At 41.4% G+C, this 27552-nt stretch overlaps 1 protein-coding gene across 1 annotated transcript in view; it reads left to right on the top strand.

Annotated features, from left to right (window-relative positions):
- Positions 1–27552, top strand: part of SMC5 (structural maintenance of chromosomes 5) — a 49982-nt gene continuing 22430 nt past the window's right edge. Inside the window, exons 1-10 of the mRNA XM_054652095.2 lie at positions 1–193; positions 1470–1611; positions 2689–2741; positions 4863–5025; positions 6194–6328; positions 6934–7074; positions 11627–11788; positions 16044–16115; positions 16927–17182; positions 27098–27252. Coding sequence (XP_054508070.2) covers positions 93–193; positions 1470–1611; positions 2689–2741; positions 4863–5025; positions 6194–6328; positions 6934–7074; positions 11627–11788; positions 16044–16115; positions 16927–17182; positions 27098–27252 — 1380 coding nt within the window. The 5' untranslated portion in view covers positions 1–92. The remainder of the gene's footprint in view (positions 194–1469; positions 1612–2688; positions 2742–4862; positions 5026–6193; positions 6329–6933; positions 7075–11626; positions 11789–16043; positions 16116–16926; positions 17183–27097; positions 27253–27552) is intronic.

Raw genomic sequence — 27552 nt, 5'->3', positions numbered from 1 at the left:
GCTTTAGGGCGGTTCAGTCCCGGGCAACCGGGCTGGGCGCGCGGTGCGGGCTCAGCCCCAAGAGGGAAGGAGGGGCGGCCAGGGCGGGAAACATGGCGGCGGCGCGGGAAGAGGGGAAAGTTGTGAAGCGTGGTGAGTCTAAGTCCCCCTTTGTACCGGGCTCCATCGTCAGGATCTTCATGAAGAACTTCCTGTAAGTCAGCGGGGGGCGTTTCTTCGCTCTTGAGCGGCCGCGGCCTGCTCCTTCCGCCCCGCTGTAGAGGGGCCGAAGCAACGCAGCGGGGTCGCGCGGGTACCGAGGGCTGGCGGAGGGGGTGCGGAAAGCGATGTTCCAGGGAAGGTGGTGTCTTACTCGGCGTGGGTCGCTGGGAGACACTGCTGTGTGGGTTACGAGTCCCAGGGGTTGTCAGCGCAGTGTCGCTTCCTTGGCAGCGCGTTCCCCGGTGCTGGGCAGCCTTGCCCAGAGACGATGGCTCCTGTCGGCCGTGCAGCCTCTGCGTGCTCTTCGTCTCTCAGGCAAGTGGCTGCCAAGCACTGCAGAAGGGGACACTGCAGAAAGTGCTCGTAGGGCAGTGGCGATAGGCCTTGACACCCATTAGGATGAAGTGTGTGTGGTCTTTGCATGTGTGTTTTCCACCTGCTGTGTACTGCGAATAGCATGGTTTTTGGACGTATTTGGACCAGCAGAAGTCGTCGGACCATTTGCTTACGGCTCCATGCTAGCTTGAAAATCTTCAGTAGTGTAGTGCATGAGACACGTATTATGTGTTAATTGAATCCTCAGAGATAGTAGTTAAATCCTCTTTAAGAGTTCATATACCTTCTCTTCCACAAGTACATGGTTTATAATATTGCGTTGCCATTATCTACTTTGTACTCCTCCTTTTGTGGTAGTATTTCAGCTCTCTGTGTTTGGCACAGTTCAGGAATAGGAAATTCGTCAAATGATTCTTTATAAATTTAGGGTGTTAACTTGATGCGAGTTTCCATGAGTGAGTTTGGTCTCTTCCCATAGTTACTATTAGAGTAGGCATTCTGGATGCACATGGTGAAAGATGTCTAATGCAGTTAAAAAAAACCCCGAACACTGGGGATGATTTGATACGAGTTGAACTCCAGAAAGCTACTGCATTATCTGTTTTCTGTCTTCTTTTTGATGCATAAAATAAAATGAGACCCTGGTAAGTTTATTAAAAAACTTATCATTCTATTGCTGGATTTTATGCTGCACAGTCACTGATTTTAAAGAAAGTTCTGAGTACTCTGGCTGGTGGGAATGTCTTTCATGGTGTTTCACTGAAATGTTAGTTTTCACTCTCGAGACTTTCTTACAAAATGGTATTTCACAATTGAGTCTAAAGGAGGAAATTGTATCTGTTTAATAAAGTAATGAAATATTTCTAAGCAAGTTCCTTTTTTTTAAAGGTAATACAGTGTTTTAAAATTCAAAAACTTGCTGTGCTTTCCAGGACATACACTGTCTGTGAAGTATATCCAGGGCCCAACCTGAACGTGGTCGTAGGTGCTAATGGCACAGGCAAGTCAAGTATAGTTTGTGCCATCTGCCTGGGACTGGCTGGAAAACCTTCTTTCTTAGGGCGAGCTGATAAGGTAATTATGAGCTTTTGTAATTTTCATAGTGAATCTGAATTTCATTCAGAGCGCTGTCTAGCAGAGGATGGGGGAAAGACTCTCTTCCTTGATTTACTTTACTTTTATAAAAAGTGAGGCATCTGAATTGAAGAGTAACCTGGTCCAGAGACAAAGGGGAGTTATTTTAATTAACTACTAGCTGTCTTGTATAAATTATGAAATGAGAACACCTAAATTGTAGGGCAGTCTGAGTTGACTAGAGATTTTATTTGAAGATGACTAAGCATCCACAGTGGGGTACAAAAATGCCACTTAATGGCCTAAACATTTGATAAGAAGTACCAACTAAAGGAGGAATAGACAAAGTCAAAAATTCTAAAATATGTAGTACCTCTAGAAATAACATACTAATGTGTCTTGAAAATTCAGCTGAAAGCATAGAGGCACTGATCTTTGATTTAAATGGAATTTGGATTGCTCTACTCTATTTTCACTTTTTACTGTCAAGATAAGCATTGACACTGTAGTAGGAAGGTAATATCTTGACATTTTCAAATTTTTGCACTTGCTTTCTTGGATATTCTTGTTGGATGCAATTTCTCTGAGTAGGTTTGAAGCAATTAATCTAGGTGCCTGAATGATTGCACATGTTCTCTTGAAGCTGCCCAGTCATAAACAAATGGGAACATGGGAATTGACTGCATGGCAATATTGTGTGTTGGTGTTTCTCTTTAATTCTCATGATGTATTTTCATACTATTAGAATTGTCAGTTCTAGTACAGGTACTCAGCACTGTCTTTTCACTTGTCTTTGTTCCCCAAATTCACGAGAACTTCTTCCTGTCTGTGGATCTGCTGATTATAATTTGTTCAGTTTTCAAGGCTCAAGTTGATCAGAAATTGAATGGAGGAGGTTCTAATACTGATGGTGGAGGATAGTAGTGTCTTCCTTTATTTTTAGTTAGTGCTTTATTTTGCTTTTAATTGTGAGTTTTCAGTAAACTACATTGTTTAGTAGCTCCATTATACAAATGTGTATTCTTTTAAGTTAATACATTTTATTTTGCAATAACAACTTGTAAATTAATTTTGTAGGTTGGTCTGTTTGTGAAGCAGGGGTGCATGAAAGGCATAGTGGAAATTGAACTGTAAGTAGTAAAACTCTTTCCTCAGGTGCTTTTAATTGGATCATTTCCCCACACAGTTATTCACAAACTTGTGAGAAAAAAATTTGTTGTGCAGAGGTTTTTCTTTAAGCTTAATTTGTCATTTTTTAATTCCCACAGGCTTCGGAACATAAAGTTATATAATTCTCACACAAGAAATAAGCAGTGATAGATACTCATGATCTTGCTTTCTGAAGCATTTCACCTTGTCTTGATGTACAAAAAATGCATAGAAAAAGATAGTTCTGTATGGTGTGTTTATCTTTTGATTACATTTAAGGTTCTGATGATTTTGTCACTCCTGCCATCACTATGTGGTGGTTTGAATTCTTTTCATTAAAGAAAAAAGACAAAAGTTTTAAAACAGATCGATCTGTCTTCACTTTCTTATACCGATACTGCTGGTAGGAGGGGCTTGCCTACATTCTCACTGAAAACATCACATACGGGTAGAAAAGAAGTAAAAGAAAAGATCTGACTAATTCCATGTAATGCAGTCCTGTAGGTAAGCTGCCACAAAACAGAGCAACTGGAAATCTTTTGGACTTAAAATTCCATTAGTAGCTTATGCATAGGGCAATACTACATGCATCTTTTTTTGTGTATGCTATGGCACAGGTGACTTTAATAAGCCTTAGCCTCGTCTGTTGGCCTGAATGAAAGAGAAAGTAGAGATAGTCAACTGATTCATAGCCTGTGTTAATTTGCATAACAATTGGCCACCCTGATCAGAATTTTAGAGAAAATTTATTTTCTCTAAAAATAAAATTTTATTGAGACAAAAAAAAAAAACCCACAGCAGACCTTGGAAAAATTTGTCTGTCCATTGGTTATTGTGGGAATGATCAAGTAAGACCTTCTTTAGTGTTTGGCCAGGCAAGATGTATTCAGGAGATAGGATGTCTTTCAGGTGGATGTTGCAGTTGTTTTAACATAAATATATTCCAATGATACTTGAAATTCCGGAGAGAATCTTGCAATGTATGAAGATTTAGCAGTTCATAGCTCATTAGACCTAGCATGTCATGGTTGCAGTGTAGTTGAGTCCTTTGTCTGATTGGTAGAAAATGTTTAAATACAACATGTAGGATGGGAGATGATGCAGAAGATTGTAGGATGGGAGATGATGCAGAAGATTGCTTTTTCGACAGGAACTAAAAATTGAAGTTCTGTAGGTATGTGTTGCCTTTGTTGAATTTGGCACCTGAAATGTAGCTAAACCCAAGTTATGATAGTAAAATGATGTTATTTTAATGAAAGGAAGGAGCATGGCTTTGTAGGTCTTTGGAATGAAGCCTCATAAATTAAAATGAGGTGACGCAGGAAGTAGTAGTTCAGTAATCAAGAATGGGATTATATCCCTATGGTGCTTAGTCCAAACACCAGCAGCAGATGTGTACTCACTTCTGCATTGAACTTCATTCTTAAATGTCCTGAGGTACGTCTATATTCCCTGCATGTCTATATTCCCCATCCTTAAGAGTGTGCTTAACAGGCACTAGGCAATTTTTAAATCAAAATTGTAAACCAAAATCCCGGGAGTTTGACTTAGTTGTTATTGCTGCATCTTGACCGACTAAATTTTTGAAAATAGGTATGGAGCTAGAAAACGAAATGAAAACTAATGTATCTTCTGTGGTTTTTTTTGTGTTGTATGCTATTTTTTTCTCTAATCGAGTATATATGCACAGCTTACTGATGTATTTCTGTGTACTGATACTTAAAGATGTACTGTACCTCCTTCACACCAATTTTAAAACTTGTAATTGTCACACGGATTATGCTTTTATAGAAACTGTTCATATTTGTAACAACTTTTAAGTATTTCATACATTCAGCATGAGCATCTCATTTATGTTAGTAACTTCTGAGTTAAGATTTGCAGATATTCTTGATGTTTCCTATGTGAGTTTAGTTCATCACTGAAGTACTGGATGTTTTCTGAATCACGGAAATAGGAATCTGATGCTACTGTCCAGTTAATTTAGATTAAATATTTAGCTATCTATAAATTTTAACAATACTTTGACACTGGGTAACCTTTAAAGGTGGAACACTTTTCAGATGTTCTTGGAAGTGTAAACACTTCTTTCTATTAATCAGGTTTAAGTCACCAGGAAATATTCTTATCACACGTGAGATTTATGTGGTGAACAACGCATCAGTGTGGTTTATCAACAGAAAACCAGCAACCCTGAAAACAGTAGAAGAAAAAATTGCAGCTTTAAACATCCAGGTGGACAATTTGTGCCAGTTTCTTCCTCAGGTATGAATCAATTTTGAAAGACAGTGGGTGAAAATGGAGTGCTGTGGTTTGAGAAGATTTTGTTGCTGGTTAGCTTTAGCAGCACTTTGCCTAGGTCAGTGGGACAGCACAAAGAACAAGAGGGTTGAGGCAGCCATGCTGGTGTAATGGTGAAAGAAAAGAGGAGCTGTGTGACCTTTAAAGCTCACTAATTGGACAATTTTGTACCTGTTGACTCTGAAAGGAAAGATGCTGATGTTCCCTGTCTTCGTGTTCAAGTAGCAGCACTTGCTAATACAGCCTTTCTGGTAATGTCAGCAGTTTGTTAAGCATAGGGCTGAAAGATGTATAGGATTGAATTATGTAAGAGTAAAATCATCCTAATGGAAAGTAAGTCTTAAAGGAGAGAGATTAAAGAATACTACTGGCAGTTTCTGTATTTGAATGCATGTTCAAGCAGGTCAGGATTCATGTGTGGAAAGCTAAGTTGCCTCACACTGCACCCTAAAGTTGTGATAGGTTCTTTCCCTGTTCATGTGGATCATCAGGAATGATAGTGAAAGGAAACATTATCAGACCCTAGCCATGGGGTTTTTGTTGAATTCAAGAAGACGTGCAGAAGAGCATTAAAGTTTAGAAATCTAATACTGCACAAATAAAAATATGCCAGGTGACGTATCGTTCACTTTCAGCTATGTGTAGTATTTGTTTGGAACCTCAAGCATACTCTGGTAAAACACCTTTGTGTTTAAAAGAACTTTTTCTCTTTAGTACAGTCAGGTCAGTCAGTATTACTGTCAGTGTTGATAGTTCTGGTTTGTTTGTTCTCTCCCACTGTATCAACAGCAAGCACACTTCTTGCATCAGTCTCAGTTTTGAGCAACTCTGCTCAACAGAGTATTTCAGAGTATTTCAGTATTTCAACAGAAATACTTCCAATAGCCTTGTCTGCCAGCTTTAATAATAACTTCTATGTGGCTTAACTTTCGAGTTATTTATACTACAAAAGATTTATACTGCAAGGCTGCTTCAGCATCCTGAGAACAAATTTTCTGGAAGGCTTGATGGCTACTCCATGAGATGATCATTAACTATAACAGAGTTATTTAGCATAGAATAAATCCAGTATTACTGTATTGCACTGTTCTAACAAATCCTATATTTTTTATAACTTTTTGAAATTTTGTAGGACAAAGTTGGAGAATTTACAAAATTGAGTAAGACTGAGTTGCTCGAAGCCACTGAAAAGTCCATTGGTTCTCCAGAAATGTACCGGTTTCATTGCGAACTGAAAAATTTCAGAGAAAAGGAAAGAGAACTAGAGGTAAATATGTTCTTTAGACAGCAATGAATGTAGGAAAAGTGAAATAAATTTTACCCTGACATGTAACAGAATTAGAAAGTGGAATTTATTTACACAGTCTGTGGTAAGTTGATTTTACCAAATAATGCTCATCTTCTCTCAGAAGTCGTTTACTCTGACACTCCCATGCTTGTAAGTACGAAGATGTTTGCAGATGGTCCAGACCCAAAAGACGAGGAATGCCTGTTGTCAAGTACTCCTTTCTTTGGGATTTTTGACTGGCAACAACTTTCCTAGACAACTATTTTATGTCTTCTGTAAGTCCTTGGCTTATGAATTAAAGCATGGTCCTTTGCTTTAGTGTTGCTCACTTCCTCGAAAACTAAGAGACAGACAAAAAGGAAAAGGACCAGTGTTCTGGGAACAATGTCTGTCCTTAGCCATATAGGCCATTCTTTTAATCCTTTGTTCTCCTATTCCTGTCATTTTGGATGGTTCCCCTCCAGTTACTGCTGTACTAAAATGTCTCCTCTGATGTTAAATTTCTGCTTTAATGTACAGGTGAGATGTAGACTATTTTCTTGGAACTGTTTGGATACTGTAAAACTTGAAATTATATATTACAGAACTTGTGCAGAGAAAAATCCACCTCACTGGAGAAAATGAAGCAGAGGGTTGAACGGTACAAGCAAGATGTTGAAAGATACCATGAATACAAGCGCCATTTAGACTTAATAGAGATGCTTGAGAGGAAAAGGCCGTGGGTGGTAAGTTTAATTTCCAATGTCTTTCTCACTTAACCTGTTTTCTCTAAGACTGTGAAATTAGAAATAGGCCAAAAGTTGCTTTAGAAGAAGTGTGACTGGAGTAATTTGAGTGTTATTGCTTAATGCTTAGTGCAAGCAGGCCAGTTCTTGAAATTCTGTTCTTGGTCTAACTGTGATGTTTGCTTACATACCTAGCTGCAGTCCTTTTATTCTGTGCAGAGACAACTGGTTTAAGCTCTAGACAGCTCTGCTTCTTCAGCTGTAACTTTTTTACGTTTTTTTGTTAAAATTTTTTGGTGGTTATGTTCCTCTTAATTTATTAGTTGAAGTTTAGTGTGCATGACAGACATGTCACTGAATTTAAGTTGCTAATCTCAAAAATACTAGCATTTGAGCAGAAAAATATTTAAACACATTTGAAAGAACCTAGAGTAAAGAGCAGGTCATTTACACAAATCAAAGTCAGCATTTCTGAGGAGCACTTTAATACTACCTTAGTTTAGTGTTGAATGATCAGTCAGATTAAATGATTCTAAACAGCTCAAACTGATGGAGATTTCAGTTTACTGAAATAATATGTTGTTTGCCTCATTTGCAAGCTTAGAGTTAATTATATTGTATGTAAGTATAGAGATAATGAAATGCAGATATAGAACTTCCAGAAAACTTGATTTACTGCTCATGAAGAATGCAGAAAACTTACTTTTGCAATTTTGCATATAACGAAGCTTCACATGGCTATGCAAAGAGCATTATGGCCTTTGCATCTTGAGCAACTGGGAATCCCATCACTGCCTGTCTCAGACATCTTTTTTTATGAAAATCCTTTCTTAGGATTTTTTTCCTTCTGAGAAGCTGAGAGGCCTCAGAGACAAAATGTAAACAATGGTTATCTGCTGCTGTGGAATGCAACAGGTGGATCCGTGATTGGTCTCGTGTGGATCTTTGGAATTAGTGACCAGTCACGGCAGAGCTGGCTCTCTCTCTGTCCGAGCCACAGACCTTTATTTTCATTCTTTTCTATTCTATTCTTAGCTTAGCTAGCCTTCTGAGATGAAACTTTTCCTTCTATTCTTTTTACTATAGTTATAATGTAATATATATATATCATAAAATAATAAATCAAGCCTTCTGAAACATGGAGTCAATATTCTCATCTCTTCCCTCATCCAAAGACCCTTGTGACCACTGTCACAACTGCCTTCAAATCACCTTGCTAACAGCAGAGGGATTTAGGAGTAGCAGTTTAAATAGATGGATGGTAGTAGGTGTTAAGGAAGTAGGATATACCTTCTTGTGATGTCAGTACTTGCTGAATGGTAGGATTTTTTCTTACTACATTTGTTAGCCTGGTGTTGCCTAATGAATGTAGACTGATGCTGATTGTTCTCTGTTGTAAGATACTCGCTTATACAGAGCTCTAAAGGCTTGCTGGACGCTGGTAGAGGAAGACTAAGCTAGTGATTTTATCTGCTGTCAGTTAAGTTACCTTCTACAAACTAGAGAACATTGCTGTTAGTTATGTCATACTTAAGCAAGTTTAGTCAGACTTTGATTAAACACCTTACTTCCACTGCTGTCTTCTAGACAGCTTATATTGCTCAGTATGTTAAAGGCTTTTAGTGGTTGCACTCAGTTAACTGTAACTTTTTGGCCACCGAGTCCATGGAGACAACAGTGTGCTTTGACACCTTGGTGGAGTTCTGATTGATAGTACAGAATCAGTAGTGTATATTAGATTCACAAAAAAGAGAAGAGAACTGGAGGTAAATATGCACTTTAGAGATGCTGAGAGCAGTAACTATAGGGAAATTCTAATAAATTTTAACACGAGATTTTTAATGTACTTAATTTACATTTGAAATCGAAGGGCATTGATGTAATTGTTTTACTAGTTAGAGGATATCTGAATTATGGGCTATAATAAAATTTCGCATTCTGTTGCTGTTTTGTGATTTGTTAAACTGTGACAGAATTTTTAGTGTTCTCTTACATTGCAAAAATACCAAGCTCTTTCTAAGAGAAGAATTGCATTGTTCTACAAGAGCATGGGGTTTTTTTTGTTGTTTTGACCTAGCACTGTTTAGTCCTTAGAATAAATTGGTGGGTTTGTGTTTTAAAATGGGGTTTACTGAAATTGAGAATAGTATGGGAGTTTATTCTTCCTTCTGTTGTAGCAAAGATTCGTTAGCTTTACTAAACTATTTAGCTGCTATTCTTCTCTGGATTTAAACCAGATTCTAAGGATTGGAAGTCGATTGTAGTTAATATACTAGAAGAGTAAGATCCTCATCAGTAGATAGAAGTGTAGAGGAATAATCATATGATGTCTACAAAGTGTCAGTATCAGGTGGCTGCTTCAAATCCGAAGTGGTGATTTGATGTGAAGATATTTCATTTGCTCCATCCTCCCCTAAATGCAGATTTCAACTTGAAGACTAAACACACCAATCTGTTGAATTTACCTTTGTAACCAAGCAGAGTAGCTACACCTGAACTTAAAAGTCAGCTGGAAGGCAGATCTATAAACGCTGCATGATGTTGCAAAATAGAGAAACAGACAGCCTGGAACTATGATAACTCAAATAGGACATTAGACTGTTTTTTAATCATAGAGGAAAAGAGAAGTCTAGTGATGAGCTTTTTCATGTTCTGATCACTGTTGAAGTGCATTTTAATTCTGAAGACTCTACTGCTTTTTACCTGAGGAAGATTTTTTTGTCAAGCGATTTTTTTTCTAGACACTGACAGCTGCTTCTATACATGGAGAATTATACACCATTTTCACATATATCTGTGTTTAATAAGTTTTTGAACATATACTTTAAATTCCATAGAATTACATAGTTCCTGGAATCATGTCATGTAGTTTTGAAAATGTGTTTTGGTCAAGTTATGTCCATTCTTCTTTTCCTCCCCTCACGTTTACAATTAAGAAAAATATTGGTTCAAGATGCAAATGTCTCTTGAGAAAGCTGAAGTGCTTTTGGAGTTCTGCAGGTCTTTAGTGGAGTGCACAATTACAAGCATCAAAGTTACTTGAGTACAGATACACCAGATCTCTGTATTTTGGTTGAGTCAGAATTTCTTAAAGTATTAAAAGGATTTGCTGTGTAAAGATTATGTCATGACAGTTCTGTGGAACTTGCTTGTACTTTGTATTTGTGGACTCTGAAGTGTAATTGTACATGTGTGCATTTGCTTTAGTCTTGAAATAAAATGCCTTATTTAGAGCAGAGCTAAATTTTAAGCTTAATCTTTCAGATAAGTGAAAATATAATCCTTTTATCTCTGTAACTTTGTAGCAGTGGCTACTGACTGTACTTCACAGGATTACAGCGGCTTTCATCAAATACTTTCTGACTTTATGAAAAAGATACTGTCAAGAAAGACCTTGGATTTTGTAGCCTAGGTTGCTTTATCTGTGATTCATAAGGTTAGTTAAATAACTATGAAAAAGTGGTAGCACATAACGCCAATTAACCTGTTAAAATTAGCTTCCAGGTGGTCTGCATGTAAAATTCTTATTATTACTATTACTGTTACTGTTGTAATATTAACCTCCAGGGCTTGGAATAAACTAGGCATATGTTCTGAATTAGGGGCAAAGTCAAACAGCCTTCCCTTCCTCTGTCCCCCTGCATACCTGAATCTACTCTCTCTGGACCTCTGAACATCTTATTTTTTTTCCTCATGAAGCTTTCATAGTCATGGAATATATTGTTCTCTTATGTTTCTTAGTTTGGAGGGGCTGGGGAGAGGTTCCCCTTCTCTTTGTTCCTTCCTTTTTTAAGTTTTTTTTTTCTCTCCAGAGAGTATAACACACACAGAAAAATCACTAATAATGACTCCTTTAGCTTAAACTACTTTCTCTACAAAATTCCCATCTTTTTGAAGTGGAGGTTCTTGGTCACCCTACTGCTTACCATTTCTTTTCTCTCATGAATGTATCTTGAGTTAAACTTCCTGGATAGCAATGGCTTTGTGGTGTGTGGTGGAGTTTTTTTTTCCCAAAAGTATGTTCCACTCTCTCCCCTTGGTTTACTTCAGCAGTGGCTGTGTCTGTTACTTGCTCTGACAATCTGTCCAGCTCATTTCCTTTTCTTTCTCCCAAAATTGTCTGTGGTTATTTGCTCCTTAGCTTTTAGACTCCTGTGTAAGTAGTCTCAAACTATGAACAGAGAGGGGCTAGGGAGTTTTTTCCATGATCCCAGATGAACTTGGAGACAAGGTAATTGCAGACAAATGGGTTGTTTCTTCTGCTAGTTGAATTGCATATTATTTAAGAAGTTTTAATAATGAGTCCTTGTTCACTGGGGACTGAATGATCCCTATAACTGTTTGTCATTTGAAATAGTAACAGTATTAATTACATAGTTGCTCTAACACTAGTTTCTGAAAGAGATATTTTTCTAAAACTCATGGACAGTTAAATAAAATCTTTGGACAGTATAAAACACTGCAACAGAATGCAGCAGTTTTTTATTGTTTTACTTTCTTTTTATTGTTTTTACTTTACTTTCTTTTTATTGTTTTACTTTACTCCTCCAAGGAATATGAAAATGTTCGTGAACAGCATGAAGAAGTGAAACAGTGCCGAAACCAAGTTAAGAAAGAACTGAAGTGTCTGAGAGAAATGCAGGCCCCATGGACAAGAAGAATCCAAGAAGCTGAAGAAAATTTAAACAATCTGGATATGAAAACCAGAGATAATGTAGGTATTGAAGTTCTTGTTTAACATAGGTAATATTTCAGGTTCTCTGTGTTCAGCTTTCCTAGTGTGTCATAATGATGTTTCAGCAGAAATTTTCCTGAAGCACCTGTGCCCTTGGTTCTTAGTGCCTTTTCTGTGTCTGTTCAAGGAATATATTCCTTAGTAAACTTTTAGTAGCAGTTCTTCAGTCTGCTCTTGGTTTTGTAAAAGCAAATCTTTAATGTACAATAAAGAGAAATTTTAAAATCTGCTAGGATATTTTGTTTATAGTTTCCCCAAGTTAAGTACTTCCATTAAATTAGATGCCTGTTTTCATCCGTCCTGTGGTTTGGGTTTGTGGGATGTTCACTCCTCTTATCTTCTTGAAATATGGTTTATTTAAGGTAAATGACAACTTTACTGGCCTAAAAGCATTCCTCTAATATTGAACATAATTGCATAAGTAGGACTTGATTTTTTAATTAGACAGTAATCGTCCATTTGTTGTGAATATTTTTATAAGGGAATTTAATGGTAAACCTATTTATATGTTACAGTTTATGTAGCAGCTGCTCTTCCTGGGTTTATGAAAAAAATATTATTTCCATATGGAAAATAAGAGTACTGTAATTTCCTGCAGGATTTTGACTAGTATTTGCTATTCAGACTGCAGAAGTCATTGTGTGTATAAGCTGCACAAATTTGTAGTGGATAACCAAAGTTAAATGATCATATGAGAATGTTTGTTTGCTTCAGTGAATTTTGTTTGTAGAATGAGGGTCTGAAACTTCAGTGGCATTTAATACACTGAGTTAATAAACTAGTTATGTGCTTTGTCAAAAAAAAAAAAAAAAGCCAAAACACACCCTCACCCTAAATAAAAAACAAACCGAAAACCAGAGCAGAAAGACCAGGCAAAAAACTCCTACAGATTTTTGTTCACAACATTGTTTTTGTTGTGATAAATGCTACACTAACATTAGGAAGTACTCAAGTACCTCATAATTATAAGAAAATTCTTTGGTAAAAGTAATTAGGTTTTGTCTCCTACAGTATTGCAAGAGTTTATTGTGCTGTGAGGCAAAATACCTCAGTGTTCCAAAATGTTGTAGTCTTACTGCTGTTGCCTCTTTTTGGTCTGGTTGGGCTTTTTGTTTTGAAGGTTTTTGTTGTTTAAATGTACTTTCTTAGAGAAAAGTTAACATCTGGAAATTTGATTTTCATAATGCAACAATGCCTTCATGCTTGTGAATTGATAAACTTTGTTCTCACTGCTTGGTCTTATTGTGTTAGGTTTTACCTGTATGTATCAAGCTACTCTGTTTTTTTGGAACTGGGAGCAGTTCTAACCATTGGTACCGCTGTTCTTGGAAGTATTGGGCTGTATTCACATAAAAGTAATCTTTTTTGTTAAAGGTTCTACTTTGTTTCTATAAGAAACCTAGGACAGGCAATGATCATTTTAGTTTTAACTTGCAGGGAGCTTGCTCAGCATAGGCGCTTCCTACAAAAGAGTGGAGGAAAACCTAAGAGAATGTTCGAGATGATTAATTCATACTCTTGAATCAGCATATTTTTCTTTTCAATCTAAACTTGTTGAGTAAAGCTTTCATATACTCTATATTCAAAAGGTTAACTGTGTGCTAATTAATTATTAATTAATGAATTAATAATAAATAAATAATTTATGTCTGGAAATTGGATTAGGTACATTTGTTCTACAGTATTCCAGTAGCCAAAAATACAGGAAGAAGGAAAGAGGATAAATTGGAAATAAGTAATTTATTGAAGACTAACTGAGATACTCTAATATGACTTTCCAGTGATGAGTTAAAATTTTGTATTTTATTCATAACTAATAATATTCTATATATAGTAGTATACTAAGACGCTTCCAAACCTGTTTTTTCTGATGTTAAATGATATGTTCAAGTCTAGATTGAATGATTATAATTTTGTCTTGAGCTCAGAGTCCAGAATTGTGGAAAAAGATGTAAGTGAATGTATTATATATGTTGTTATGGCATTAGCTATTTGCAAGATACCAGGCAAGTTAAGAAGATCTGAGAGATGTATTGCTGCTTTCTGAACTTTTGTGGCAGTACCTTTCTTTCAGCTGCTGAAATGGCTTTCCCTCACACATACTTTGAGACTTGGGCTGTTGAAATGTCTTTGGAAAGGAGAATCAGTGCTGGTTGCACTGTCAGGAGATAGCAGCTTAAAGCCATTATAAGCTACTTAAGTCTTGCACTGTCATACTACATCAAAACTATGTCGTGATTAGTGCCTCACCTTTTCATAGACTGCTTGAATTTTTTGTAACTTAAAATTCTGTCTTTGTACAAATGCAGGCATTTGGCAAGAATTTCACAGGTGAATGTTCTGTAAGCCAGAAAGAGTTGATTAATTTCAATTTGACATTAAGGGAAAGCAGTTTAATATTTAAGTCTGCTCTATTCTGGATACACAGACCTGTAGGGAATATAATTCTCTTCAGATCCTTTGCTCGAGGCTTATATCCATTATCAAATAACTTTAATTCTGACTGCTTCTTGAGATCTTTATCTTAACATGAGGATATTTATGTGAGAGCAGAAATAACCGCACCTTCATTTTGTTGTTCTTGAAGTTTGTTGGCAAAAAGCCCTGTATGGATTTGTAATTTTTGTCTGGAAGGAGCTGAACAGCAAAGAAAGGTGGAGTAAATCTGGGAATTATATTAATATATCCAGACATTGTATTACTTTTTCTCCTGTCTCTTTGTGTAAAAACCCTTTCAATTTCTGGATTAGAATAAAAATTTTTAGTAAGACTTGGTGGTTTGAGTGGTATCATGTAGAATGTGGAAAAAAGAAATGGACCCATTTTATAGGAAAAGTTTGAAATGGTGTATTTTCAGAACAGTTTCTTCAGGCTCTTTAAAGGCATTTGAACAGAGTTAACTATGTAATGCAGCTTTCTAGCAATATTTAATGGCCTAAAGCAGTCTTTTTTGGTTATACAATGAAAATCATAAAGACAATTCTAGTTGTTTGTCTGTTCTGTAGATAGGTTTATCTAGAAACATATAACTGAAAATACAGTGGTAAATGAAAAATAGAATTCCGGTTCCTTAGTAGTGCCCCAATTTTGAGAGCCGTTTTGTGAACATTGTGCATCAGTTTCCTGGAGAGAGCTTCCTCTTCAGGCTGCCTCTGTGAACTCTTTGAAAAGAGCATCACAGAATCATTACTTCATAGCAGTTAACTGCAAGACCCAGATGTATTTCTTCTGTGTTGGCTTTATGCAAACTGTCTGCATGACTCTTAAAATTTGGGGGCTTTTTTAGGTTGGGGTAGAGAAAAAATTCTGCATAGTTTTATTTTCTCCTTTTTTTGATGCATCTTATTGTTTTCAGTATGACTTTTTGTAGGAAGACATTTCTTCTGCTGGGAGTGCTGTGTTGGTTTCCATGTATGCACTGGAATTTACTTACAATCTTTCCATCCTTCTGCAGTGTTCCAGTATTCTCTTCACAGTGCTTCAGCCTTGAGGGTTTAGGGAAGGAGGAATGCAGTTTTCAGAGAAAAGATAGTGTATTTCCCCTGTGTTCAGAACTCAGCTGTGTGAGTGCCTGGGCAACTTGACCTAATAAAACCACGCTCTGAGAAGGGATAGGACTGGGTAATGCCAAGAAATTCCTTCCAACCTATATTGTTCTTCTGCTTTATAGAAGCTGAGGATAGAGGAAGAGCAGAGACATGCATGCCTACACATGAGCCAACAAGTTGTCAAGCTCAGTTGTGTAGGATCTAGCTCTAGCACAATGCAGTTCAGGGGTAGGATGACTTGGACAAAACCTGGTTTGGCCATCCTGTGCCTAGGAGCTTAAGCCTTGCTCGCTCTTTAGGATCACCTTTCTTTGCAAAATTGGTTTGGAGAAAGAGGCAAGAACATTTTATAGTTGTAGGCATCTGAATGTAACATTTGTATTGAAATCAAGGATGGATGTATTTCAATTTCAGATTAGGCGCTTCCTCTATGTCATGCCAAAATTTGCAGACCTATAGCGGAATGGTTGTGAACAGTACAGTATGAATGCTGTTATGCAAGTCTTGACAAATTGCTGCTACAGATACAGTTAAAAATAAGAAATGGGAAAGGATGGCTTTGTCAGTAGTAAAATGGGGAGTAAATACTTAGTTGTGCATATACAAGATGTTATTCAAAATCTGACTGCTTTTTACAAATATAACTGAATTTATGACTGTAAATTTAAATATCTTGCTATATGCAGACTGCTGAAATCAGAAATATTTCCCAGAAATGTAAAGAGAAACAAGATGCTTTGGAGATGAAAGATAAACAGGTAAGACCCTTGCTGACTTTTCTTGGTGTGTGTTTTTGGGTTTTTTGTCTGCTCTTCTGTTAGCAGAGTGGCAAATTTCAATGAATATGCTGCAAGTCCTTGTACTCTTCACTCCCTTTGGTACACAATGCATCTTTACAACTCTATCAGTCAAACAGGAATTACTAAGAGAGAGGTGTATACTGCATAAATTATGTTGCCTACTAAAATAGACAGTGTGTGTGTATATATTGATTGACAGACATATGCACACATGCCGTTTGTGATAGACTTTCCTTGAAAAGCTACAGCCTCTATAGTGTGAGGGGTTACTCACACTGTAGAGGCTGTTGGTTGCTGCTTCTAAGGATATACATATTGCATCTTGTAAAAGAAACATCCTTGCAAGGCTGTGAAACAGTCTCATCTATGCACTTGGTCAAGAAATGTATAGTAAATGAAATGTATAAGGATGCAAAGTCAAAACTTCCAAGTTGTGTTTGGGCTATAGATTTTACTTAATCATAGACTAAACTTCAGATGTATTAAGCAATGGTTAGTCAGTTTATTAACCTTTAAGGTTCTGCTTTTGTGAAAATGAAGGAACTTCAAAAATTGGTTTATAGGCTTGATTGTATTTTTGCTTATGTTCTTCAACTGCCATAGTGCTATTGGAACTGTGTCATAGTGCTGTTGGAACTGTAACAGACTCTTGGGGTTTGGGTGCATGGTTATGTCAGCATTTAATAGCAGTTGCACAGATATCCTAGGTATTTGTTGTAGGTTCTGTATACCAAACTCATTTCTTGTTTGAAATACTCCAAATTTTTAGATTGAAGAAATTAATCAAGCATTCAGAATGAAAAAAGATGAAGAAACAAACAGGCAGAAGAAAATACACCAAACTCAACAAATAATAGAGGAGTGGCAGAATGAGCTGGATACAATGGCAATCTGTGAGAATCTTCAGCCACAAATCGATGCTGTTAATACTGAGCTGAAAAAATTACAAGAAGAGAAGGCAAATATTGATAATGATGTTAGTGATCTAAGAGCAGAAAAAAACAACCAAGAGCGGGAAGAGAAAAGTAAGTTACTTAAGGTTTTTCTTTGTCAATTTATTTTATTATTTTAATGCATCTGCTTGTACAGAATCTCCTTGTCCTGCTGTAATGAAATAATTCAAGGTGTTTACTTCAACTACTATTTGTAGTTGGCCTACATGTATAGCAGTCCTCTCTTTTGTTAACAGCTGTATTAAAAATAACAACCACTTTCAAAATTGAACAAGAAGATGCAAAATTAAAATTTGACCTTAAAACTATCCTTCAAGGAATCAGCATTTCTGATATCTGGAAGGAGAGTCCTTTGGCAGTTTGGAGGTTTGGGGGATTTTTTTGTTAAAAAGGAAGGTCTGTAGTTAGCAGGTTACGAAAAGCAAGCCCAAACCTGACGGAGAAAGCAGTTTGCTTTGAAGAGACAGTATTTTAGCTACTTCATATATTATATGTAGTATATTAGCTGCTGATGCTGCAATTGTCCTTCTTAGATGAACTTTAGGTAACCTTAATTCCAGAGTTTCTTTACATTAGTCTGGGATTTGCAATTAGTCCTTTCTAATAATGAAATTAAATTTAAAAACTGAAGATTGACAGCTAGTGAGGGCGTTGTGCAGCTCTCTGGCCAGAGAGATGCGTCCCAGCTAGCTCGCCAGCACAGCTAGTAGCACAGGGGGGCACTTAACCCGATAGCTGCGCTTCTGGTCAGCGCTTCAGGCAATTGCCCTGCCTTATAGCAGGGGACGTTGCCAGGTTCAGGACGAGGCCGAAAAGTGGCTGCGGACAACAGGAAAAGAAGAGGGCGCTCTCCGGTCGGGGCAAATCCAGGTTTTTTGAGAGTCCTAGGGAGGCCAGCAACCAAAGAGGACGAGGGCTGGGATTACATGAATTTATAAAGGGTGTGGGTGGTAGGGGTGGAACCAGTACAGGAGCAAATGGGAATCTAGAGGGGAGCGGGGCACATAAGACTGACATACAGAAAATACCAATGGAAACAACTTAAAGGAGGGGCCCTGGCCCCTGAACCAATCACTCCGAGCCCTCAGCTGAAGTTTCTGGAAAGAAAGGTGGTAGTGAGGAGTGACTGGAGGGCACTGGGGCAAAGGATACATCCAGTTGCTAGTGAAACCAGGGCAGAGTATAAAGAGATACAAGGGTTGACGTGGCAACTGGGGTGACAGGCAGTAACTGGGAGGGGAGGGAGAGCCAGGGCAGAACCATTTTAACATAGAGGGGGAATGGAACAAACCAACACAACACAACATCTCCCCCTTTTTTGTTTAAAAAAAGAAAAAGAAAAATAATTGATTGCTTAAACAGAGGTGAATTGAACTTGGTTATAATACTCGGCATCCAAGTAAGGATCTCCCAACCAGGGATGGCTCAGAGGGGCAGGGTCCCATTGATCTTCTTTAGGGGTTTCTGCTTCCTCTGACTGTCCTTCAGGAGCCATGACCTGGTTGATGTCCGGGGTAGGAACGATCCTACCTAGCAGTTTCTTGATTAAATTCCAAACGATAGAACATTCAGCTAAAGCTACAATCAAAATAAAGAGGATCCAAAGGACAGTTTTCAAATTTGACCCCACCCAACCCGAAAGGCCCCATCCTGAAAAGATGTCCCCCAGCCAGTCTGACATCTCTTTCTTGATATTGTGAACCAGATCTTGCATTTTGCTGTCCTCACGTCTTCGGCCTTGGATGATAAATTCAAACAGCAGAGGCCCTCGAATTCTTCACAACGATGATATGTAGGAGGAGCAGAAAGTCAATTGCTGCTCTGTTTTGAAGAGTTGCCTTCCTTGTTATTTCCTCGTCTGATAGGAGGTCCAATAGAGTGACTGATGTAAGATTGCCTTGCTTAACAACCCAACACTCTAGGCAGGCCAATTCACCTAGAGACTTGGCTGCAGATACCCAGGGCAAAAACAATGTAACTGCAACCATTTTTGGCTTTGGCCAATGATTCATTTCAGAGTCACACTCTGGGTCAAGATCTTTAAGATCTCTTTTGGAACGGGCCGAATTTTGTGTGACATTTTTCAATTTCCAATCTCTGATTTGGGTCACGTTGGGTGTTAACAGCGACAGCCTCCCGATTGTGCAGGGACCTCCGATAAAGTGAGAGGGGATGCCTGCCCAAGCTCGGTCTCCGCAAATTAAAAACACACCATGGTGTAGAGCCAGGGGCTTGCTTCCAGGGGCGGACGGTGCATGGATTTTGATGGCACTTCCACAGCATTTCTCGGCACTTTATTAGTTTTTAGACTGCCGAACGGAACTGGGGTGAAGGGCAGAAGAAACTGAAAACAAAAAGAGGCGTTGGCGGAGCCAAGCAACTCAAATTCGAGGGGTTCCGAATTTAAAGGGACCAGCCCTTTGATTCCATTCCTCCAGGCCCACCCTGGGGTCAAAGTGTAACAGAGAGGAGATCTATTTAGAGACCAGGGAAGTGCATGAGGTGGCCAGAGGAGAGGAAAAGTCACTGGGAAGGGAGAGGGATCCCCACAAGGCACGACGACATCGGGTCCTCTGCTGAACCGGTGTCTAGGCATATATGATCCTGGCCAAGGGCTTTGACAAGAGTCCGCCAGACATTAGTTTTCGGCTGGGGGACGATCCAGGGGTCCAAGGGTGGAACGAAGGACCTGAGTGCTGTTGCCAGCAGGATGATGTTGGTGGGGAAATGGGCCATCCGGGTGAGGGTCACTAAAACGATAAGAGAATAATTAAAAGACTGACTGGAAAATTTGAGTTCTGCCCTGAGGGAAGATTAAAGGAGGTCGAAATCAAGGGAGAAGCATTTCCGCCTCCTTCGCCAGCAGGCCTTCTCAACCTGCGCCACTGCTCCAACCTTAAGTGCCTTCTTTGGGAGGAAGGGCCAGACCCACTTGGATGGTACCCACTTGAGACCCAAGGGAGTGGACACGCAAGCGTACCCCCTCCTCCAGGTGACCAGGTCAAATGGCCCTTCCGTTTTCCAGGTCTCTGGGTCCTTAACTAGGACCAGAGGCCTGGCCTTCGGCTGCAGCTGTTTATGTTGCCCGAAGTGTCGCACAATAGGAGGGTTCAAATTCTCAAAGGAACAGTTTAAAAAGTTGATGGTAAAAAGAACTTTGGCGAGACGGACATGGGGGGACTCCACCTTCATGGCTGTATGTTGTTGCTCAAGAACCCTCTTCAGGCTCTGGTGGGTCCTCTCCACCACAGCTTGGCCTGTCGGGGAATAGGGGATGCCAGTCTTATGTTCTATTCCCCATTGCTGCAGGAAGCTCCTCAGTTCCCTGGACTTATACACTGGGCCATTGTCAGTTTTGATGACCTTGGGGATGCCCAGGACAGCGAAGGCCTGCGCGAGATGTTTTTCGGTATCAACTGCCCTCTCACCTGTGTGGGCAGAGGCATAGATGGCACCGGAGAAAGTGTCCACTGAGACATGTATGTAACTCAGCCAGCCTAAAGAGAGGACATGTGTTACGTCCATTTGCCACACCTTGCAACTAGAAAGGCCTCGGGGGTTAGCTCCAGAGCTGAATGATGGGAGCTGATGGGACTGACATTGGGGACATGTAGCCACAATCGCCTTGGCCTGTTCTCGAGTAAGTTGGAACTGCCGAACAAGGCCAGGGGCATTCTGATGGAATTGCTGGTGGCTGATTTTAGCTTGACTGAACAGGTCAAGGAGCGGGGCCATCTGAACAGGGGCGGCAAGGGCATCCGGTCTTCGATTGCCCTCCGCAATGAACCCCGGCAAGTCGGTGTGTGACCTGATGTGCATCACAAAGAAAGGCTGCTCTCAGCGGGAGACTAATACAACCAATTTGGAGAGCAAGTTAAACAAAGGAATATTAGACACTTCTTGAAGAACTGCATTTTCGGCTCTGGACACTACACCTGCAACATAAACCAAATCTGTAACCAAATTGAAGGGTTCAGACAACCTCTCAAAAGCCCTGACGACTGCGTCGAGCTCAGCTACCTGTGGAGAACCCTCCACCTTAGCGACATCAGCCTCCCACCACTGAGTTTGAGGATCCTTCCAAGTCATCACTGATTTGTGGGATGCTCCAGACACGTCAGTAAAAACAGTCAACGCTTTCAAGGGAGTTCTGCTCTGAATCCCCTTTATTGATGGAGAGAATTGAACGTCTTGGTAAATAATTTATGGGCCAGCCGATCGACAGCAATTTGGCCTGTGTGGCTATCCGGAGCAAATTGAAGCATTTCATTAATCTCAAGCAGTTCTTCAAAAGTTTTCTTTTTGAACTGGCCCGATTCCAATTTGATGGGAATGTGAATACAGTCAAAGTCACAACCAGCCAACTCCCTGATCCGCGATCTCGCTTTTCTGATCAGTTCTGCCTGATGTTCAGCTCTGATGGCTGTGTCATCCTTTTGGACCTATGATGGCTGAGGAAAATCCACTCTATAACCAAGAGAGGGTCCCCCGAGCCCCAGTCCTTCCCCTTGATGTTTTCATCCCATAGGAAAATCACCCCATGGAGGTGTGGCAACTTTCCTAATATGACAAATTTGAACGGCAGGCCTTGTTGGTATCTGTGGGCCTGCCTGGCCGAAATGGACTGTTGGATTTTCTCCAGTGCTGCCTGAGCCTCTGGAGTAAGTGACCTAGGAGAACTAAGCTCCTTTCCCCCTTTCAATAAATTGAAAACAGGGGCTAGGTCATCAGTTGGAATTCCTAGCCAAGGCGTTACCCAATTCAAAGACTCACACAGCTGATGGACATCATCTGCCAAGGTCTTGATGTTGGTTTTGATCGCCAATTTTTGGGGAACAATGGTCCTCCTTGTTATTTCCAGGCCCGGGTACTTCCAGGGTGACATCCTTTGAATCTTGTCCTGCTGGAGCTCAAACCCTGCAGCAACCAATGCATTGATTGTCAAGTCAAGCACATGGGCCAGTATGTCTTCAGTTGGAGCACAAACAAGGATGTCATCCCTGTAATGGTAAATGATGGCATCCTCAGCAGCTGTATGTATCAGGGACAGCAAGGAAGCGACATACCATTGGCAAATGACAGGGCTGTTCTTCATTCCCTGTGGAAGAACACACCAATGGTAGCGCTTGCTTGGGGCTCCACGGTTGATGGAGGGAACCATGAAGGCGAAACGTGAGGCATCATCCGGGTGAAGGGGAATTTGGAAAAAACAATCTTTGATATCTATCATGGCCAAATTCCAGTTTCGGGGGAGCATCGCCGGGGACGGCATCCCTGGTTGGAGGGGGCCCATATCTTCAATTAATTTTGCGGAGGTTGTGAAAGAGCTGCCACTAATCTTTTTTTGGTTTTTTGATGACAAACGCTGGGGTGTTCCACTCAGACATGGTCTCCACCAGGTTGCCCTTAAGTAACTGCTCCTTGACGAGCTCATTGAGTGCCTTCAATTTTTGTTTATTGAGCGGCCACTGCACTACCTGTACTGGTTCATCAGATTTCCACTTCAGTTTCCAGGTAGGGCGCCCCTCAGTGACTGCAGCCCGAAAAACCTGAGGAGCCACTGGAAGGTCAATTCGGGCTCCCCATTGGGCAAGGACGTCCCTCCCCCACAGGGGTTCCGTGTAATCTAAAATGAATGGGTGTATAGATGCCAATTGCCCATCTGGCCCCTTTATTTGTACGGTGCTCTTAGACTGTTTTGCCAATTGTAAACCCCCAACACCATGAATGTGTCCAGCCACATCTTGCAATTCCCAACACAACGGCCATTCCCTGGAAGGAATGATCGTCACATCTGCCCCTGTGTCCAAAAGGATTCTAAGAGGCTTGTGGTCTCCCCCCTTCGAAAGCTGACATGTTATTCAGGGTTTCTCCTGCCCCAGGACCTGAGCCCAGGCTACCGAAGGGTGACTGTCTTGCAGTGATGAAGCAGGTAGTCCTGGGACCCAGGTCAGCTCAGGCACAGGAATAGCCTGAGCAATGATCTGTCCTTTGGGCAGGAAGAGGGGAGGACGGACACAGTACAGCCCCATTGAAAATTGCCCTGGGTTGGATGTCAAGAGACCCGGGACAATGTTCAACTCAATGGTGTAAACTTTGTGTCTCCGATAACCACATACTTACAGCTGATCCGTCCCCAGTTACCTGGGCACTCCAGGCACATGGTCACTGATGGAAATCAGAGTCCTGGAGGTGGAGTGACATTGTCAGCTGCAGCCTGTAAGGTTCATTTTTAGAAAGACTGGTTAAAACTGGCACAGGTTGGAGACAAAGTAAAAAAGACAAGTCTGGTATTTGAAAGTCCCATCTGGCTGTGGCAGCAGGTGATTCTCCCTCTTTCCCCTCCCCGCGAGATGGTAACAAACCCACCTTATTTATGTCTTTGCGCAGGGGGGGACTGCGCTCACACCTTAGTTTTTTTGCAGGGGTTTCCCCTGAAGCCCTTGCTCTTTTTTAAATTCATGGAATTGCCCCCTTAAGGGGCAGTTGGGCATCCAGTGCCCTAACTTCCCGCACAGATGACAAGGGGAAGTCGTCCTCTGGGATGGTCCAGGGGTGTCAGGCCGTGGTGGATGGTTGTTTGGAGGAGCACCAGAGTCTGCAGACAAGATGTCCATGGTGTCTACAGTGCCAACTCTTCGAGGTGGTGGTCGAGCCCTGTGGTCAGGGTCTCCTGATGTTAAGGAGACCCTGCGCGAGCAGACCTCGAGCATTTGTTGCAGGGTAGGGGAAGGGTCCAGGGGCAGGGTAAGGATGGCATCCCTGCAGGCGGAGTTGGCGTTTGTCAAGGCCATTTCCTTGAGGAGTTCCATCCTGTTTCCCTCGCCTTGTACCTGCAACTCAATAGCTTTGTGCAGCCGTTCAACAAAGGTGATAAAAGGTTCGTCTGCGCGCTGAGTAACTTTAGAATAGGAAACCTGAGACACCGCTGATGGCAATTTTAAAAAGGCTCTCTCAGCCGCTGTACTACTCTCCCTCAGCACTTCAGCAGGGATGGCCCTGGCCTGAGAGTGCCCCTCGGCCCAATTCCCCATCTCACAGTGGAAATAACCCAACCATCTAAATTATGCCCAGTACAGGGGTTATTCCACAGGGATGGGAGGATCTCCACCACTTCCTTTTTCCAGGCTGCTTCCTATAATGCAAACTCAAGGGGGTTAAGCAGGCATGAAAAAAGGGATTGCAGGTCAGAGGGGGTAACCTCCAACTGAGCCAGTGTCGCCCTCAGGATCCCCCAGAAGTATTCACTCTCCTGGGAGAAATCCTTCTGGGCTTTGCATAACTCCTTTATTTGATGGTGGGGAAAAGGGGTCCATTGAGCTTGTGTTCTCCCCTCCCTCTCAGGGTAGTAGGTGACCGGAGCTGTGGTAGGGATAGAAACTGGCTCTGGATCTCGGGTCCCTACCCGCCCCCGGACACCAGAGCATGGGAACCAGAAGTGGGAGCATAGGAACCGGAGGTGAGAGGAGAGGGGAGTGGCTGGAGGACTGGGCGGGGACATCAGTTGACAAGGGTCCTGCCCATGGGGAGGCAGCAGGAGGTGTGGTTTGGAAAGAGGGAGGAGAACTGGGAAGAGTTACCAAGGGAAGAGGAGCGGGGGGGGAAACAGGGAGGAGTCAGCGGAAAGGAAGGGGTTTTTCCAGGGGCGAAAAGGATTGTGGGGAGAAGATGAGAAAAGTGCAGGAGAAACTATGCGGCTCCCTCCATCTTGGGCTCCATGGGAGCCATCTTGTGGAGGGAGGCGAAACTGAACGGAGGGTCTCTTAACTGGGGTCTTACGAACTGGGAGAGAGGGGGAAAGAGAGGATCCCCTAAGAGTCTGGCTAGGTCTCCTAGGGCCGGGGGGATTTGGGACTCTGAGGGGAGCCAGGGTAAGGGTGGACACCCTGCGCTGTGCTGGGCGAGCTGCTCCTCTCAATCCCGACTTCTGGGCAAGCAGGGGAGGGACAAGGGCTAGGAACAGGGGTAGAGGTGGAACCATGGAACAAATTGGAAACTGAGAATTGTTTCCCCAATTTCGGTCCGGATTTTAGTAAAGTTCTAATTTGAAGGGGCCAATACGAGATCTTCGCCAAGGAGGAATCCCCTGATTTTATGGAATTTTGTAATTTGGAGGAAACAATTCCCCAAAAATCAGGGTTGCAAATTTGATCCAGAGAAACCTCCGGAAATTGGGAGAACAACCACCTTAGGGATGACAAAATCCCCTCCCCCTCCAAGGATACCCACAACTTGGGCAGAAGCCCTCTTTTGAGCTGCCAATTGCCCAGCACCCATGGCTGTTGATGTAAAAGAGGCAACTCAAACCACCCACTGCTCTGGCAAACCTTAAATAAAACAAGAAGAGCCCCACACCGGCCCCTGTCAAAAGAGGGGGCTGCGCAGCGAAAAAGGAAAGAAGTCACCTCGAGCCACTTACGGCACTGAGGGAAAAATCCATTAAAAAGACAGGGGAAGAGAAAAAAGGAATACTTATATTAAATCATGTAGGGGCGAAAAGAAGAACCGGAGCAGTGGTCCTGTTGGGGGAACGACTCCTGGGGTGCCAAGAGCTGCCGTTCCCAATCCCCTGAGAGCGCCATCCACTACAACGGGGTCTGCTCAACCGGGGGTTGGATCCGCGGCCAGAGAGGCTTTGCAGCCTTGTCAATGGGGTCCGGTGAAGTGCTCAGGTCAATGAAGACCTGGATTGGAAAGCCTTCAGGGCCCCATGTTGGATGCCAGGGTCTGCCGCTGTCTGGCCAGAGAGATGCGTCCCAGCTAGCTCGCCAGCACAGCTAGTAGCACAGGGGGGGGCACTTAACCCGATAGCTGCGCTTCGGGTCAGCGCTTCAGGCAGTCGCCCTGCCTTATAGCAGGGGACGTTGCCAGGTTCAGGACGAGGCCGAAAAGTGGCTGCGGACAACAGGAAAAGAAGAGGGCGCTCTCCGGTCGGGGCAAATCCAGGTTTTTTGAGAGTCCTAGGGAGGCCAGCAACCAAAGAGGACGAGGGCTGGGATTACATGAATTTATAAAGAGTGTGGGCGGTAGGGGTGGAACCAGTACAGGAGCAAATGGGAATCTAGAGGGGAGCGGGGCACATAAGACTGACATACAGAAAATACCAATGGAAACAACTTAAAGGAGGGGCCCTGGCCCCTGAACCAATCACTCCGAGCCCTCAGCTGAAGTTTCTGGAAAGAAAGGTGGTAGTGAGGAGTGACTGGAGGGCACTGGGGCAAAGGATACATCCAGTTGCTAGTGAAACCAGGGCAGAGTATAAAGAGATACAAGGGTTGATGTGGCAACTGGGGTGACAGGCAGTAACTGGGAGGGGAGGGAGAGTCAAGGCACTACCATTTTAACATAGAGGGGGAATGGAACAAACAAACCAGCACAACACAACAGTGTTGTATACATATTCCTCAGTGAAAGTTGCTCATTTGCACATACCTGTCTGGCAATCCAAGAATCGTAGAATCCAAGAAGAAACTGAGGTAGGGAGTCCAGGTGACCTGGGGAAGGAGACACTATATTTTATCTTGAATAGCACAAAATTCTCAGGTTCTGATCTCTGTCTCTTCTGAATAGTAGATGCTTTCATACACAGTCTCTTGTCACACATTTTGGTTTTTGCTAGCATGAAGTAACAGATATTTCACATTACTAGTCCTACTGTCTCTTTCCTCTGGGGATATTTTTGTTTTTGAGTACAGAGTTAGGACAAGTCTTGAAAAAACATACTTTCATGGCAAAATTCCTGTATTTTTACTGTGCTTACCATATTTTGTTATTCTTTGGATAAGTTCTTAATTCTATTTTAAGCTTTCATAGTTTTATAGATTTCTTGAGAAGTAGCAGCATCTCAATTCTGGAAAGAGAAACTTAGTTCTTACCATTTACTAACAACCTTAGTTTTGGAGGAGTGTAGTCACTAGATACCAGAAAATGCTGGTTATAATGTGTACTTACTGTGGACTCTGTTTAAGACACTACCTTAAATTACAGGAATAATTGATCGCCTTGGACAACTTAATAATATAATGCATATGAAGGAAGAGAACCTTAAAATGAGATTCCGAGACACGCACTCTGCTCTTATGTGGCTAAGAAACAACAAAGACAAGTTTAAAAAAAAAGCTTGTGAACCCATGATGCTTGAAGTAAGAAGATTTACTTGCATACCACTCTGTTAACGGTTAGATTATATATGTCTTGCAAGGCTTCAAGAATGACTGGGAGACTTTTGAGACACATCTTGGAATGTACTGCCAAGTACATGCAGGATATTCATAATTAGAATTCCATAGGCAATGTTGTAATTGAGTAAGGTGGGATGGCTCCTTTCCTCCACAAGAAGATGCCTGTTGCAGGCTTCCTCTGACATGAAAGCACAGAGGAAGCAGTGGTGCAGTTATTATCCAATCTTATTACTTAAGTAGTTCTTAGTTGCTGCTTAAGAA

Source organism: Agelaius phoeniceus, chromosome Z, assembly GCF_051311805.1.
Source record: "Agelaius phoeniceus isolate bAgePho1 chromosome Z, bAgePho1.hap1, whole genome shotgun sequence".
NCBI classification, from domain to species: Eukaryota; Metazoa; Chordata; class Aves; order Passeriformes; family Icteridae; genus Agelaius; species Agelaius phoeniceus.
The sequence above is the reverse complement of the archived record's forward strand: the minus strand, read 5'-3'. Positions and strand labels throughout refer to the sequence as shown.